Source organism: Protopterus annectens, chromosome 1.part1 (assembly GCF_019279795.1).
Source record: "Protopterus annectens isolate FY-2018-M chromosome 1.part1, PAN1.0, whole genome shotgun sequence".
Taxonomy (NCBI): Eukaryota; Metazoa; Chordata; order Ceratodontiformes; family Protopteridae; genus Protopterus; species Protopterus annectens.
The window spans coordinates 191712344-191730965 of NC_056726.1; the positions used below are offsets into that span (position 1 = coordinate 191712344).

The 18622-nt window shown below is 42.3% G+C and overlaps 1 protein-coding gene across 2 annotated transcripts in view; it reads left to right on the top strand.

Annotated features, from left to right (window-relative positions):
* Window positions 1–18622, top strand: part of BCKDHB (branched chain keto acid dehydrogenase E1 subunit beta) — a 2914018-nt gene that overhangs the window by 2462281 nt on the left and 433115 nt on the right. Inside the window, exon 10 of one of the 2 annotated variants that reach the window (XM_044074074.1) lies at window positions 8151–8247. The exons of the other annotated variant lie outside the window; for it this stretch is intronic. Coding sequence (XP_043930009.1) covers window positions 8151–8210 — 60 coding nt within the window. The 3' untranslated portion in view covers window positions 8211–8247. Of the gene's footprint in view, window positions 1–8150; window positions 8248–18622 lie in introns of those variants that run through there. 2 annotated transcript variants of the gene reach the window in all.

Below are 18622 nucleotides of genomic sequence, written 5' to 3' on the forward strand. Positions count from 1 at the left end.
TTGTTTATGGCTGGGGTCCACCAGACTGGACGCTTGCCTTTGGTACAAAGAGTTTTTGTTTTGTTTGGGATTGCCTGATCCATGCAGTCCTGTAGGTGCTGGTAGAAGGCATTTGTAAGTGATTCAGCGGCTTGAGTAATGGTTTCCGCAGGCTCGGGGACCTTAAAAGAGACCACACTAGTCTTTAGGAGTGTGAAGTCGGCTTTTGAGAAGTTCTTCACTGTGGTCTTTTTCATCTCAGGTGGGGGCGGGATGTGGACTTCCAGTGAGATTAGTTTATGATCTGATCTCACCAGTGAGGGGTATACTTCCGGTGTTGAACATTGTGACCCCATGTTCGTGATGATGAGATCAAGTATGTTTTCACCTCTTGTGGGGATGGTGACTAGTTGTTCCATGGCATTTGAGATTATGAACTCTAGGAACCTTTAGGCTAGAGTGTTGGGGCTTGAGTAGTGATCCCAGTCTATATTCGGGTAGTTGAAGTCACCTAGTATGATGGTATTTGGAGATACATTTATCCCCTCCAGTGTTTTCAGGAAAGCTATGTGAGGTTCCTGAGTTTGCAAGGGTGGCCTGTAACATGCTACAAATTGCAGAGCAGTCTTGCCTATGGTTAATTGCACCTGGATGGTCTCCGATGCATCGTGCGTTGCCACCAACCTTGAGGTGTGGGTGTCCTTGATGAATATGGACACCCCCCCCTCCTTTCTTGGTGGTGTCATTCCTTCTAAAATGTAGACAGTTGCTGTGGTTGCTTTTTCTTTTACTTTTTAAGCTGACTTAGAACAGGCTTTCAGTGGTATTGGCACCTCTTACTTGGAAGCATATATTTTTGTGCATGCTTTTTTGCATTTTTGCATGTGATTTTAACTTGCTGAATGTGGCACTGGTTCCTATATTGACTGAGGCATACGAATATTTCAGTATTTTCATTTACTGGAAAAGCTCACCCAGACTGTGCCACATCTTGCTGTGAAGGAAAGGTTAGTTAGCTTTTGCTTTCTTGTATTTTGTATTACTTTATTGCCTTCATCTATTTTGTATATTTATTTTCTTTACACTTTGTTTTCCTTGTACTCTACTTTTAATTGTATATAAAAACTAGGAATGAAACCACAGCTGTGTCTCGTGAGTCACACAGAACTTTTTTTCCCACCCTGATGCTGTTATGTTTTTAAACTCAATTCTTTTTCTAGTTGCCTGCCCCTTATGTTAATTTGATCTCATCTCATTCCTTCTCCCCTTTCATAGGTTCATAGGTTCATAGATTAGTACTAAGCTAACTGCCCTTGCAAGCCATTTTAAGCCTAGCCAATTATCCCTTGTGAGATTCAAACCTCACACCTTCTGCTTGTAAGGCAAACACCTTAACCATTAGGCCACCCTCCCAACCCTAATTAACAGCTTCTGCAAGGCTCGAACCCAAGACCATGCATACCATACCCAAAGTGATTTACTACTAAGCCATGCCAGATTCATTGGCTATTGCGAGTAAGCAGAAAATTATCATTTTGTGAAATCACTCCCCTTCAACTATTTAAATTTATTGGCCATCCCACTGTATTCCATAGAACCAGAATACAAAGTGCCCACAGCCTTTCAATCTATCTTGCTCTTTTAAAATTAGTGGATGTCCACTAAAACAGCTTAGACAGCTAAAGCTTGTTACCCCCTCTTTCATATCTAACTGCTTAGTTCTCACTGCAGCATCTATCAGAAGTCCACCAATTATTGGGCAGCCCACATTCTGCCTCTCAGTAGTCATCTTGGGATTACTGCTTCTGTTTTCTCCTGGTGAGAGAAGGAGCACAGGGACATTATTTCCTGGAGACTGCTGTCACCAGAAAGCCTAATTGCTTCATAGGTGGCAGCTTGGAATTTATGCTTATATTCAGCTCTTGGTGAGAGAAGGAGCAGAGTGCATTGATTCCTGACTGTTTCTGATTGGGCAGTGAGTGTCCGTGATTGACATTCCTGATTGGTCTGGTTGCTGTTCATGACATCTTGCCTGCAGACTCTTGCATCATCTCAGACAAGACTGTGGATCACCAAACAGGCTGTGCCCTGCTTCTCATCTTGGGATTGGTGCTATGTTTTGCTTCGGGTGAGAGAAGAAGCAAAGGAGCATTGTATCCCAGCAAAGTGAAACTGGTCAGACCAGCACTAGTAGTAGCTAGGCCATAGCTATTCACGTAACCCCCCCCCCTATTTTCATCATTCTGGACAAGTTGATACTTGGTTTTCAGTAAATACTGTTCGATTTGTTGACTAACTTCAGACTATCTGCCCAAATACTTCATCCTTAAATTTTCAGGGTCTACTTATTAGCTTCCCCCTCAAGTGTTTGGCAGTGTCCTGTATAGACAGACACCATCAGTGACATTTTTGCTGTAAAAGCACAGTTGAAATTTCACCAATATCTAGGTGCACACAGGACGACTAGTTTGTAGTGACAAGCACTGCCCCCAGACTTGCAAACTGGATACTCCTGACATTGCTTTATAGTCTCACTTCAACTGTGTAATCAATAAAAAAAATGGTATGTTGCTATGGATATGAACTTTCCCACCCTCTCCACGACCAGCTTGGTAGATATGGGCATCCTGAGGCAATGTAGAAATTGCTCATATTTACTGATAACCAGTTAATTCTCAAACAAACTGATATGGTATGTGAGAGATCTATTTACACAATGTCACTGGAGACAAAGCTCTCACATAAAAGTACTCCTAATGTTAATAAGGTTGTCAGTAGTATACAAGCTGTACCCATCACACACAATTCAAAGCAAACATATAGACCCACATATGCTGAAGCCCGTAAATGTAACCTTCCTAAACCCCACACATAACAAGTACCCTAAGCAGCCCTGAAGACACACTTTCAAAACAACACCCATATCAGCACATAAAGCCACATCTCATGGTGCCCCTACTTCTAAGCCCATAAGGAAAGCAACCACACAATCCAACATTCTGGTCATTGGAGACTCCATTGTGAGACACACTGATGTCCCTCTCATCAGGCTGAGTAAGGATAAAGTCATAGTCTGTTGCTAATCAGGGGCTAGGATCCACCACATTGTGCATGGAGTCATGTCATTGGACCACAAGTACCAGTATGACTCAGTCATAGTCCATGTGGGTGTAAATGACCTGAGACATACCTTCCTAGACCATATGAAAAGAGATATCATGGAGCTCTTGAAGTATGTGTTTCAGGCTGATATGAGCTTAGCATGGGGCAGCATTTTACCTCCTCCAAGGATGATGCCACAATACAAACAAAAGATGGCTGACTTTAATAATAGGCTTAGTTTCTGGTGTCATTGTAAGGGAGTGCAATATTTGTCATCATGGGAGGAGATGGTCAACAGACCACGCTGCTTTGCAAGGGATGGTCTGCACCTCTCTGTTCTAGGGTTTCAGATATTAGCTAAAACACTGTCTTTCCCCATAGTGCCTTTTTTAGGCTCTGACATAGCAAATCAAAGCAAAGAAAATCTAAAGGAATTACTGCTCAACGCTAGGAGTCTAAACAAAAAACTCCACTCCCTAGAAGCTCTCTTCACCTGAGAGAATGCTAATGTCTGTGTGATCACTGAGACATAGTTTAAAGCTGCTGAGAGCACACCAACAGTATAAGGTTATAATGCCTGCCACGTATTTAGACCAGCTACTACATAGACAGGGACAAAAGGTGGAGGTGTGTAAGAGTTACATCAAAAATAAATATACCTCGAGGCTGGACTATGCACTTGAGCTACTCCATGTTCAAATCACCATAGGCAAAATCCAATACCACTTCCTTGCAAGCTGTATGACCCAGGAAACCCAAACCATGTATTTAATCTTAATAGAAGCACTCATCATCCAGCCCAATACCATATTCATAGGTGACTTTACTTACCCCACTATTAACTGGTAATCCTATACTACACCAAACATACAGGCACAGAGATTCCTGGATTTTGTAAACACAAACTCCCTGGACCAGATTGTTAATACAGCTTCCAGGGGTGCAACCATACTGGATCTGGTCCTCACTAATATGGGAGAGTGCTGCACACCCCTTACTGTAATGTCTTCCCTGGTAATATCAGACCTCTAAATGGTCTCCTTTGAAGTAAAAATAAAACCTGGACCCCCAGCTAACCCTGGAATATTCAGGAACTACTCTAAGGCTAAATTCTTGCTGTTAAGTGATGACCTGGTAAAATTTCAAGCCTCCATAAACCTTGAGAACACTGTTGTCTATGCAGAACTGTTCACAGAAACACTATGCAAGCATGTTAATAGCTGCATAGAGGCAGCTGTACCTATCAGGAAGAAATACAGAACTAAGTAAAAAAAAAAAAAAAAAAAGCCACCCTGGTAGAATCACAAAAAATAATAGACTGTATCACAGAAGGAAGAAAATCATGGCATAAATTAGGAGGTGTAACACCCAGCAAGATAAAAGCACTCTCATCAAACTAAACAAACAACTCAGAAGACAAATAGTCTACCAAAACCAATTTTGAGATAAATCTGGCTGCCAAGGACAACCACAAGGCATTCTTTAGCTGTGTCTCCAACCTCAAAGGCAGTACACAGTTCTGCGCAAAGCACTTTGTAAATAGAGCCACCTTTACTGACCCAGAAGATATAGCAAACCTGCTGGCTGAGAACTTCATCTACAACTTTACCCTTGTCTCCCCCTCAACCTTCCCCCTGCTATCACTGTGAAATAGGTCTTTAGTGATCTCTCTAAAGCCAATAACACTGTGTCAGTGGGCCCAGACAGTATCCCAGGATGCCTTCTGAATAATATGAAACATGACCTATCAGGCCCTCTGGAGTTGCTATTTAACTATAGCCTCCAAACCAGCTTTGTGTCTCATAAATGGAAAACAGCAACAATCATCCCTCTGCACAAAGTTGGGCCATCTACAGACCCTGGAAACTGCAGACCCATAAGTGTCACTAATCTTGTTCACAAAGCCATGGAATGAATGTTCATGGAAATGATCAATAATGATACAGTAAACCTCCAGACACTGGACCCGACCCAGTTTGGTTTAATCAAGGGAAGTTCATGCCTACCCAACCTGGTGGACTTCTTTGAAAATGTCAGCAAATCAGTGGATGAGGGCAGAATGGTTCATACTGCCTACCTTGATCTGGCCAAGGCATTTGACAGAATACCCCACTCAGGCATTGTTGACAAACTCCAGAGGTTACGTACAAACCTGTATGTCACCTGGTGGATAGCAAACTGGCTCACAGACAGGACCAAGGAAGTTAGAACTGGGAGTCCACCTCTACAAAGAGCCCAGTCACAAGTGGAGTCCCTCAGGGATCAGTCCATGGATCACTCCTTTTTGGCATTTACTTCTCTGAAGTCTAGGCCAATGTCATTGGTCTCTAGCTGACTAAATTTGCAGATGATTGCAAATTAGGAGCTGTCATTGAATCCCACACCAAAATACATTTTTTTAATTTATTTTTATTTAACATTTGTTTACCAGGAAAGTCTGAGTGGGACAGAGCCGATTTTCAGTGGAGACCCAGAAAGAAACACTCCAGATGCATGTCTTTGGATTGTGGGAGGAAACCAGATCACCTGGAGAAAACCCATGCGAATGCAGGGAAGACATGCAGACTTTGCACAGAAGGCACCCCAGCCGAGAATCGAACCAGAGAACCTCTTGCTATGATGGCACAGTGCTAGCCACTGCACCACTATACCACCCAAATGTTCTCCAGGAAGGGCTAACACAAACAACTGGTGTCATAGCCATGAATCAAAAATAAATGCCAAGAAATGCATACTAGTATCTTTTGGGAAGTCATCCACCCATGGTAACTGTCATATTGGCAACACACCCCTTAGAGCTGACCCAATAGTTAGGGACTTAGAGACACACACAGAGTAATCTAGCCTTTGACCATCACGTGTATACAGTAGTGAGGAAATCATTATATGTTGTGCAGCTTGCGACGACCGTGCCCTGGCCCAGCAATCAAGGAGCCTCAATCCTCACCACTAACACCAGTGAGGGACGTCTCATGTAGGAGGAAAGGATAACAAATATACACAGTAAAGTGCAATTTCCATTAAAAGCACACAGAGGTCACAGTCAGTTCAGAGCTGGTCACTCCCTTGCCCTCCAGGTCCCCAATAAGACTCCCAGCTGGCACAGTTATAGGGTCCAGATCTCAGCCTAGTGGGGAAGCTAAAACCTCCAGCACCCTCTCTGTCCACCCAGTTATTTGTGTCCCTGCCCAAGTAGCTGACACACACACACTTTTAGTAGAGTTTATGCAACCACACAGAAACTCCTGGGGAAGGCTGGCACCGGTTCTCCAGCTGTGCCCCTTTTTCCCAGACTATACGGTAGTACCAGCTGCCATCACCCACTAATATCTATCAGCTACTCAAAGGCCCTTAAAAGGGTGTCCGGTTATTACTGTGCAATATTATTATCCAATTGGTAGTATAGCCCAGGGCTAAAGCTATTGAAGTGGCTTTGTATAATTTTACCAAAGGCATGCAAGTACTCTAAAGAGCTTAAATTATCTCTACAAAAACAGCCACAGTTGAAAGGGTTTAAAAATATTTAATAACAAATAGTCAAAACACAAGACAATACCTTTTACTACCCAGTACTAGTCAAGAGTTCAGAGATCACAGAGAAATACTTAAAATAATTCAGTAGTACAGTTCTGACATCACAGAAAAACACTTAGTCTAATCTTTCTAGTTTCTAGCTATTTCTAAGAGAAAACACAAATCTAAGATAAACTTACATATAGAGCAAGACAGTGCTGGTGAGTTGGATGGTCAAGACAAAAATGCTTAATGCTCTCTCATTCTCTCTGTTTTTAAAATCACATTCCTGGTTCACATTACAGTCATTCTTCACACTTCCCTGGGTTACATTGCATCATTCTTCACACTTCCCTGTGTTCCCAGGCTAACGGAAACTACATTTGCATTCTTCACCTCTGGGCAGAAACCAGAGCAATAAAGGACATTTATGCATGCAAATTCTGGCCATTAACTCTGGCCTTAAAACAATAGCAAGAATTCCTTCATCTAGACCGGCTGAAGCCATGTTTACATCAAAGGGTCGCAACATGTTGTACTTGATTAGGAGAGTGCACTGTTGTTACATTTTTTCCAGTTCGACATGTAACACTATTGTTACCATTTAAGACAACAAGCCTGTGGTTTACATTAATATTTACAGATGACAGAATTATCTCCAGAATTCTATCTGGCAAGGCTGTCAGCCTTTGCCTATCTTCACCCAGCTTGTAAGCAAAGGTATGGCATCTAGGTCCAAGGAAGTCACTGCTACACTGTATTCGGCATTCATCAGATCTATCATTGAGTACAGTGTGTCCTCTTTGGTATGAAACTAACCAGGCATATTCAACAAATGGAACATCCACATAGGTTCCTCACTAAAAGAATACAGGGCGTAAGTAAAATGTCCTTTGCAGAATGCCTCAAGGTCGTATACCTGTATTCTGTCTCCTGCAGGCTGTTGAGAAGGGATCTATGCCTGGCATACAGGGCAGTGTCAGACCCCACTCTGATAGACCTAGTGCATATACCCAAAATAAATGTCATCAGAATTACCCATTCTAAATACTTAAACCTTGCCTATGATATAAATAGGATCTGCTGGAGAGATAGGTATGTTATCCCAGAGACCACCCTGTATCTGGAACAGGCCCAGTACCTTCCTAACCCAATTTAAGTATAGCTTGGACAATTGGATGGGGAACAGGAAATCCATCTCTAGCTTGGCACCTATGTCACTAATGGACACAGGCAACCTGTAAATGGTTCAGTTCTCAGGCCCCTGCTTATAATTGTTTCATCACTCAAGCCCCTGCTTACATTTATCAAGGTTACCAGAACTTGTCAGAGATTTGGGATGCATGGCTAAGGTTAAAAAGGCCATTGTGGATGTTAGCCTAGTAAACACCTATAAACCATATTCTTAACATTACTTATCTGTTGTTTTTGTCTCGCTTTTGAAATGTTGTGACTTGCAATGCAAAATCCAGATTGCTAAAAAAGGACAGAAAATACAGGAAGTATGAATCTTTAGCAACACTTTTCTCCACTTGTTTTTTTTTTTTTTTTTGCAGGGGGACAAGCCCACCTACTCCCACTGCAGTTATAACTTAGAAGTTGTCTTATCTTGGTGAAAGGAAATATTCAGAGGAATGTCAATCTCTGGTTTAGAATGTGTAAGTGTCGATTTTCAGTCATTCATTTTCCACATTCCAAGCCTCGACATTGTGAGTATTAGCAATTCAAATTATCATTTTCATTTCCATGGATTTTATATACCCAAGAATAGTCTTCATTCTCAGTTTTGCTGGGCTCCCTATTGAAATGTCGGCACTCAAAATGCCGAGTGCCAAAAAGCTGAAAAAAGAAGTCTGAAAACACAGAAGAGTGAATCTGAAAAATCTCTCCTCTGAAGACATCCCACAAATTTATATATAAAAACTACAAGATTGCTGTACCTCAGAGAAACGGCAGTATTCTGGGAAACAACATCTCTGACGTAGTATATCAATGCCCAGTCTTTCAACCATTCAGTCTCTGCTTTTTTGGGACTTGCTGTAGCAGGTCCAGACATTTCAAATGGTTACCGTTTTGCTGTCTTCCATCTCTTTTCTATTTCCCTTAACGACATTTTGTACATATGATTTCCTGTACTGCTCCTCAGGTCATTGTGTGTGTTTTACATGCCTTTCAGCTGTACAGATATTCACAGAATGTTCAGATTTTTACCTCACATTTTGGTCTGCCCTTGATAAAATTTGTGTTTTTCTGACAAATCACTGAGGATTGAAGTTGCTGAATAGTGACATACATTTGAGTTTCTGATTTAATATCCTTCATAAAATGCATGCTAACACAAATTGTGTTATTCTAGCAACTTTCTAAGTTTATAAGAGCAGTATTTAAAATCTGTCCTTCTTTTTGGGTTTTTGCCCCCATCCCCCCAAATTATCTTAGTCTTTGTCAGGATTTCTTGCTCTAAGAAGTTGAGAGGTGTGGTGTTTATGTATTTTTTCTCCTCTGTAATCCTTTTGTTTTTCTAGATCTTTTATGTAATCTGGCAACACAATTATTTTAATGTATTTTAATTTTATCAATTTATTTATCTAGCAATTTATTTATTTATTTTTTGTTTACTGGGGGTGTCCAACTGGGCCAGTGGCCCTTTTTCATTGGAGGCCCAGGGAGAAAAGCTCCATTACAAAAACACATTACAAACAATACAAGAAATCAGTAGCAATCAAGAATACATAACTTTGGTAAATGCAGGTGGTAAATAGTAAACAATAAAAATTGAGTGAGTAATATAAAGTGAAAAAAGAAAGCTAACAAATAAACTAGCATGAAATAGCTTGTGCCATAATAGAGAAATTACTGATCAGTAGATCAGTTATATTTTTTGATAGTAGATCAATATATTTGTTGACATTTGTTTACTGGGAAAGTTTGACTGGGTAATAATACCCATTTTTAGCAGAGACCCATGGAGGAAAGCTCCAGAGAGTTAAATAACATTAAACAAAACACTAGTACAAATGTAATTTTAAAAAGCATATATACTTACAGTTTGGTAGTGGAATACATAGGATACAATAAAGCATGAGGAGACACCAAATAAAAAAGTGACAAATATGACAATCAGTACATACAGAAGTATTAGAAGTATAGTCTACTATTCTAGGAAATAAAAGGATACTAGTCTGCCCTAAGAACGGGGAGACGGTAGGTGTTGGAAGTTATACATAGATAGTATGATGAGAGGTTAGGTTAGAAGAATGTAAAGCATTTGTTAAAAAAAGATCATACAGGTGAAGAACATGGGCGTAGCCATGAGTTAGGTAAGAATCCTTTGAGAGAAGACTTAAATGCGTGGACGCTAGATATAGGTTGATTGAATTAGGGATAGAGTTCCATAGTTTGGATATGCAGTATGAGTGTAAACTTTGCCCTATAAATTTATTGGTTTATGTATTTCAGGCAGGTTTTGTCTTGGGAGCACAGAAGGTGATTTGGGAGATAGTGATGAAATGCTAAGCAGACAGAAGGGTAGGTAGAGGGGTTATATAAAAGAAGTTGCATATGGGCTAGTTGATGTTGGAGTTCTAAATGTATCTGATATATCTAACATTGTTGCCTTCATTTGATCTTCAAACTGTGGGTTAGACACTAACACTGGTGATGAGCTGGCCATATCCAAGCTACAGTGCTGAAACTGACCTCCTCCCCTACCCCAGATCTCGTTTGCTGCAATTCGAGCTACAAGCGAGTCAGCTGAGCGCCGTCTTTGGTGTGAGTTTTTTCTGAAATTGTTGAGAAATCTGCGTACGTTGGGTACTGTTCATCTCCTTTTCTAAGTTTCTAAATTTTTCCTTACCCTACACGTTTCTCCCCAAAAAAATAAATAATATATATATATATATATATATATATATATATATATATATATATATATATATGTATATTTATTCTCTTCTGGTCAGATTCACTTTCCAGTCTTTCCTATCATGGCTGATAAATCTGATAAGGGTGCTGGATTCAAAAAATGTACTGGGTGTGGACATAAACTTTCACCATCAGATGGCCCCACTCACTTTGTAGTGTGTTTAGACATTGGTCACCTAGACATTGGATGTTCCATTTGGTCAGGGGTTTTTGCCTGTACCTTCATGGACAGGCACAATAAGCTGATTTTAAAGGATCTGTTACCAAGTTCTTCTGGTCTGGGCACAGAAACTCAACCTTTTGTTAAGTCATCCGAGAGTAAAAGCAGAGTTGAGGACAGGAAAGCAGAGAGAGAGAGAAAGTCCAGAGGCAAGGACAGGCCCCTGGACAAATGGAAACTGCTGGACTCTAACCCCTCTGCTGGTGGCAAACCTTATCTGAATATTAGGCCTAGGTTCTTTCCCAAGCCCCTGGAGTCAGCCTCACCCAGGCTTGAGTCTGTGGCTTCCTCTGTCAGGTCATCCCGTAGTTTGTCCGAGAGAGAAGTGGACTGTCTCATGAGACAGTTCCTGTGGACTCAGATCCAGCTGGGGGTCCCCTTCCCTCTGGCAGCAGTGGATCCTTCCCTTTCCTTTATTGGGTATCCTCCTTTCCCAAGCCCCATGGCTTCAGGGCCTTTGGATGTCGCAGTTGCCGGCATCGATGTTTTTGGTTTCTTCTACGCTGACCACGGCCTTGAGTTCCTCGGCCCTTTTCACTTTGGTGCTGGAGGGCTCTCGGAGTCATAGTCCGAGAGTTTGGTATCTGCGTCGAGGGTTGCAGTGCCATTCTTCCCATCGGAGCTTCAGTGCTGAGCAGCTTGGCACTGACCCCCCCTCCCATCAGCACAGATGGGGTAGAGGTTTTGGGCTCTGCCAGCATCGAGCACTTTGGTGCCATCACCTGTGGCATCGATCTCCCGCTCTCTATCAGCATTCTCTCAATCCCGAAGTCAACCCCTCTGGATCGTTTTCTACTCCAGCTGGAGTCTGGACCCATCGTCTCCAGTCCTCCACTTCAGGGTCAGCCACCCCTACCATCCAGGTTACTGTCCCTGTAGAGCCCCAGGCTTCCAACTCCTCCCTGCAATCTCCCCCTGAGTAGGTCCACCAGAAACATGTGTGCAATAGGAGGCACATTAACTCCACCCCTGAGTCTGTCGCCGAAGACACTGACTGGGAGGAAAGCGAGGGCTCGCCGATATCTTCACCTGATGATGTCTCCTTTGGAGAGATCATGAAAGCTCTGCATCAGAAAAGGTGGATGGTCTTGCCAAAAGCCCAATCCTGGTGAGTTGGTGTTTCTGGATGCGTTCAGTGCAGGTCCATCTACTTCCTGGGTGAACCCCGCTGCAGACCCTTTGGTAGACCTCATTGCCCACAGGGAGTGGAAGGAACGAGACACCATGGAGCCAGTACCCAACTGCCCTGACAAGGTCCTTAGCAAGACAGGTTATTTTGGCAGAAGATTGTCCCCGTTGATGCCTTGGTGGTTGCAGCTGCCACCAAAAAGGAGCTTGGTCAGGAGAGCTCCTCTGTCATCCGCTTGACCAGGAGTCCAGAGCAATAGACAGACTGGGGAAGAGTGTTTATACGTCAGCGACCTTCTCCCTGAGGGCGCTGAATTATATGGCGCATGTTACTAGACTACAGAGGTTACTCATCGAGAAGGTTTCTGCATCTACCCGGGAATCCATTTCGGCAGAGAAGAAGATCATCTTCTCCTCTAGACTGGCCACTCAAATCCATTTCTAATATCTCTGTGAGGCTCCTCTCCAATACCAAGGAAGGTACATCTAGAGCAGCCGGTTCAGGCATCACACCTGGATGCAGCTTTGCAATTTCTCTGAGCCCTTCAAGGCATCCTTCACGAACTCCCCCTTCGATGAATCCACCCTGTTCGGTCCACCCGTGAAGGATACTTTAGCCCAGTGCAAGAAGGATGGTAAGACCCTGTCTGCATCAGAATCCCCTTTTCTACTTATCCACAATCCTACTCCAGGTATCAAAGAGGTAGTAAGAAGCTGTGGTTCCGGAGGTCCAGGGCTTTCTATCAAGGTGCACAGGCAGACTCTTCCCCTAGAGGCAGATCGGGGAATGATTCATTTAGACACTGCCCTAGAGGCAGAAGGGCTTTGAGGGACCAAGAGTCTTGGGACTCTCACCTGGATAGGCCCTTCAAGCAACTCTGAAGTGTTGCTTGGCTGCCCCACCTAGGAGGCAGTCGGGGGTCACTTTTCTTTACATCCATCAGCTTGGGATACCATCACGTCATATCGATGGGTGCTGAGAATAATATCCAAAGGCTATTTGATACCCTTTCTTCACCCACCAAATTCACAAAAGATTCTCCCGAATGTCCCACCTGCTGACAGGGAGGCAGCTGAACTCGAAATTTCCAAGCTGCTTAATAAGCGAGTCATCCAGCCCGCCCCCCAGAGCTATCCGGATCAGGCGTCTACTCAAGGTTATTTTTGGTGCCCAAAAAAGATGGGGGAACACAGACCAATCTTGGAGCTGACTCGCTTGAACAAGTTTGTTGCCAGGATGCAGTTCAGGATGGTTACTATTCAATCTATCCTTCCCTAGCTTCAGGAGGACTACTGGATGTGCTCAGTGGAGCTCCAGGATGTGTATTACCACATAAAGATGTACAAGTGCCACAGGAGGTTCCTACGCTTCCGGTCAGGAGCCAGGCATTATCAGTTCAGGGTGCTCCCCTTTGGCCTCACAACAGCCCCCAGGGTATTCATCAAGGTGGTATCAGTACTCGCAGCACATCTCAGGCTGCAGGAGATACAGGTCTTCCCCTACCTGGATGACTGGCTTCTAGCTGCACCCACCAAGCATCAGCTTCTTCAGGCCAGGGACCAGTTTCTTCAGTCAGCCTCGACCTTGGCCATCACAATAAAGTTTCCTAACTCAAAACTGGAGCCTCTCCATTCCCTGGAATTCATCAGAGCACTGTTAAACACTTCTCTGTGCAAGGTCTTTCTCACCAGCGACAGGATTCAGTCTCTTCAGTTCCATGTGCGTGTCATTCTAGAAACGTCTCTGCCATCAGCATCCCAAATCCTCCAAGCTCTGGGATATATGGCAGCAACCATTGTTATTTTACCTTTGGCAAGACTACACATGCGCGTTCTCCAGTGGACCCTACCAGTACAGTGGTCACTTCTGGACAAGCCCCTGTCTCATCCCATTTGGCTGTCCAAAATCTGCAAGTCCTCTCTACTGTGGTGGTTAAACTCTCAGAAATTAGCAGAAGGTCACCCTTTTGTGGTTCCTGCTCCTGTAGCCACAGTCACCACTGACATCTCCCGGCTTGGGGGGGGGGGGTCATTGGCTGAGATGGACTGTTCAAGGGACATGGTTAGTGTTCGAGACCAACTTACACATCAGTGCTCTGAAGATTAGGGCAGTGCTTCTGGCATTGCAGGCACTACATTCATTTCTCCCCTGAGGAACAATTGCAATACAGATGGACAACATGGCAGTGGTCTGGTATATCAACAAACAGGGAGGAACCAGATCTTATCACCTCTGTCAAGAGGCCATGAGATTGTGGGAATGGGTGATTTCCTCAGGCCACCTTCTTATTGCAATGCACATTCCAGGGAGTTCCAGCATTCTAGCAGACAAACTCAGCAGGACCATTTTGTCTCCTCATGAATGGTCTCTGAAACAGTCAGTGGCAGGCATGATCTTCCAGAAATGAGGTCAACCGTGCTACGATTTCTTCGCCTCACCTTCCAACGCCAAGTGAGGTGGGTTTTTTGCCCTGATTCCCTCCAGAGGAGGGATTCCCAGAGATGCTGTAGTGCATGCTTGGCTCCCCGGTCTGTTGTACACTTACCCTCCCCTTCCTGTTATGTCAAAATTCCTTTAGAAGGCACAGATTTGTTTTCCTCTCCTTTGCTGTCTGTCCTCGGATTCTGGATCAATGTCCAGATCTGACTTTCAATCTGGAGGGCGATTGTCATTTGGATCAGGAAAGCCTGAAACTCACAGCTTGGCTTCTGCAGTTCTAGTGATGGCTAGAGTTCCCCAGCTTTCATCTCCTGTGAAGCACATATTGCTTTCTGCTCACAAGTCTACCAAGAAGATTTAAGCTATCAAATGGAAGAGGTTTTCCATTTGAGCATCCCACAATTCGATGGATCCTTTTACTGCCTCTATAACGTCAGTTTTAGACTTTCTGGTTTGTATCTTCAGCCAAGGTTCCAGTTTCTCTACAGTTAACGTCCAGCTAGCTGCCCTATCCCATTATCATGTCAGACTCAAGGATTCTTCTTCAGCCGCTTCTAGAATGTGCAAAGCCTTTTTGAAAGGAAGATTTATTTTATGGCCTCCAGTTAAGGATCTGACCCCTCCTTGGGACTTAACCTTTGTACTACAAGCGCTGATATCATCTCCCTTTGAGCCCTCTGCAAAAGTGGAGCTACAGTTCCTGTCATGGAACACGGCTTTGTTGGTAGCTCTTACTTCATCTAAGCAGGTTTCTGAATTACAAATGCTTTGCATTCAACCTGTTTACTTTATATTTCACAAAGATTGTGTTTCTCTTAGGACGAACCCTTCCTTCATGCACAAGGTTGCTTCAGAAAATAATATTAATCAGGTTATCCATCTTCCTGTGTTCTTCCCAGAGTTGCATGCTTGATGTACTTAGGCAGCTCCATTTCTATCTAGATAGAACAAAATCTTTCAGAACGTCCAGTCAGCTGTTTGTATCATATTCTAAGCCTAGATTGGGGCTGCCTTTTTCCAAGGTAACCATCACCAACTGGATTGCAAAACATATTACGTTTATTTATGACAAGTATGATGTTTCTCTTCTTTCTGCAGTGAAGGCACATTCTACCAGGGCTGTGTCTACTTCATCAGCCTTTTCTTCTAGAGTACCAGTTGATGAAATATGCACTTCAGCTACATGGGCTAGGTCTCACACCTTCATATCCCATTACAAATTGGATATTTCATCTAGGAACAGAGCTTCCTTTGGTTCCGCCATGCTCCAAAACATCCTTCCTTAGGGCCACCCAGGGCTCAAGTAGCTGGGAACTGTGTCCCACAAGTTGAAGATCAAATAAAGACAACAATGTCAGATGAAGAAGTTATGTCCTCACCATAACGTTTCATCTGAATTGTTGTTTTTCATTTGTCTTTAACCTTCCCTCCCTCCTTCCCCCTTACCATAAGCACATTGGCCTGACAGAGGAGGCCTTCCGTTCTCTTTCTGTGCCTCCTCTTCAAGGGGTTATTAGCTGTCAACGTGCCTTTCTATGGTATTATGTCAGGAACCTGTCTGTTGGGCAAACATGATCTGAGGCAGTGAGGGAGAGAGGGACATTATGGGTAGGGGAGGAGCTCAGTTTCGGCACCGTAACTTGGATATAGTCAGCTCGGCACCAGTGTCGCTGACTAACCCACAGGTTGAAGACAAATGAAGAACAACAATTCAGATGGAACATTATGGTAAGTACATAACTTCTTTTTATCTGCATTTTGCTCATCTTTCAGTCAAAGGGATACATCCATTCAGTGAGAATTGTCCCTTACAGTATCTATAGATTGACTAGCTACTTTCTATTCATTTTGTAGCGTTCTTACTTGTGGCTTGTATCTAACTTTTATTTTCTTACTGAATTAATTACTTGACACATCTTTATATATATTTATTGTAGTTAAGCTTCTTACTTAATAAAGTCCTGTATTCTGTGTGTTTTCCTCTTATATTTCTGGTGATTTTACAAAGTCAGAGATGTTGTCTAATGTTAGAGTTGACAGTTCCTTTCTCCTGATTCTTCATAATTGCAGTTCTGAATCACTGAAATTTTTATCTTTGTCATTGCTTAGGAAAGGACCTCTGTGTTCCAGGCATAATATACAATCTTACAAAGGGATTGAGTACTATAGATTGTCTGTGGTCAATGCAGTAGTGAGCTTCATAAGAACAAATAGCATTGCTGTCACACCTTGCATACTCAGACCCATGGTAGACTTAATCATGGACGTGGTCTGTGCATTACCACCTGTGGTGTTGTTAACCCAGATCATTGTTTTATATATATATATATATATATATATATATATATATATATATATATATTTAGAAAGAGAGAGAAATGGGGAAATAACCATATGCATATATAAAGTTGCAATGTACTGCTGTTTTCCTTGTTTTACTACTTTTGTCACAGTTATAAGCAAACAGATTCTTGAAGTATACATTTTGACATTTCATAGATGTGCACTACGGGCTAACAGTGAACCTTGCGCTTACAGTGACACCCATAGGCTGTTGTGTATAGTTGAAATGTACTTTTAAAATATGGGTTACCAGATGCAACTGAAAAAGATCACCTGCCTGTCAAAACACAGTAAGTGTCAAAGTAGATATGCTTCTTTACTGTACAGGATCCAGTGCTTTCAGCAGTGGCTTTTAGTGTGATGGGCATGGCGTCACAAACACAAATATTCTCACTCTGTGTGGATGTATCTGTATCTGTATATATTATTTTCAGTTCTTAGCATTTTCAATTTCTCAGCAGTACATCTTCTTCAATATGCATTGTAGTATGGATTGTATATTTAAGTTGAAATATCTGTGAATACAGTGACCTGGCTGGAGACTAGTGGTAGTGCCTTGGATTATTGTGTGCTGTGCACACAGTGTTGTGGAGAATGCATTGATGGTGCTGTATACATGCAATTATTTGTATAACTGACTTAGTGCCATGTACATTAATAACACTATGCCCACTGTATACCTGAAGTGGAGTATGCCCGCATGTCATTGTGTTGTCTATGCATTGTCGACCAAATTTGCATATCTTGCATTAATTTAGATTTTCTGAACAATAAGAAGTATGAAACTCTGTCTGGCATTATTAACCAACTGTGGTCCTCAATAATTTACCAGAAAATCAAAGAATTTACAAAGGGCAAGGCAAAAATATGAGGTAACATCAGGACAGTTGAGAGATATGAAGGCTGAAAAGTTTCACATGTAGAGTAGGGGGTATGTCAGAAAAATGTCAAAGATTTCTTTGACTCACTGACTAAAGTAGTAAATTGTTACATAGACCCAATGCCATGTAAGAGGTTAATTGTATACTCATGCTGCCTTCCTGCATTTTGCAATTGGAAATTTTTTGTGTACTCTTCTCTTTTGACAGAAGAGGAATTTGCAGTGCTCTGTGCATTTATTTGCTAGTAGCTAGTTAGTGCTGATAGTTTCTATTGATTGTTGCTTCTATTTATTTGCTAGTAGCTAGTTAGCATTGATAGTTTCCATTGGTTGTTGCTTATTTCTGGCGTCCTTTGATTTGTTTGTGGCCTATTTTATTTTATTATTTATTTATTTTATTTTACATTTGTTGACCGGGATAGTCCGACTGGATACATGTCCTTTTTCAGCCGAGGCCCGGGGAGAAAAGCTCCACAGCAATAACAATATACACATAGGTTTACAAAATACATATATGAGAATGGAGAGACAGATGCAGAGACAAAAAAGCTCCACAGACAAAACAATATACAAGTAGGTTTACAAATCCATAGATGAGATGGAGAGACAGATGTTAATTCACATTATTAAGTTTTCATTGGATTAGATATGATTAACAACTAGGTAAATAAGGGTCTACACAGTTATACAAAGATACAGTAAAGCAGCAATAGATTTTAATACACTCTGGTACAACATCATAGCCATAGTAACATGTCAAGGGAGGATGAAGGAACAAAAATACTGCAGCAGAACCAGGTGGATTAATGGTCAGCTAAGTAATGATTGGATTCAAGGCAACAGGAGCCCAGATTAGTTCAAGTGCGGTAGGATAAGTGGTCGCTCAGGAAGAAACTAATCAGATTTTACGCATGAACATAGCCATTGTGCCTTAAAGAATTGAGTTAGATTTTTTTTTAATTGAGAAGGGGAGGTGGAAAGTCTAAGGTTATTAGGGAGGGAGTTCCAAATCTTACCTATAGAGTTGGCGAAGAGAGCATCACCTCCCATGTTATAAGATTTGATGGTTTGTATCAAGTGTTTGTTAGAGGAA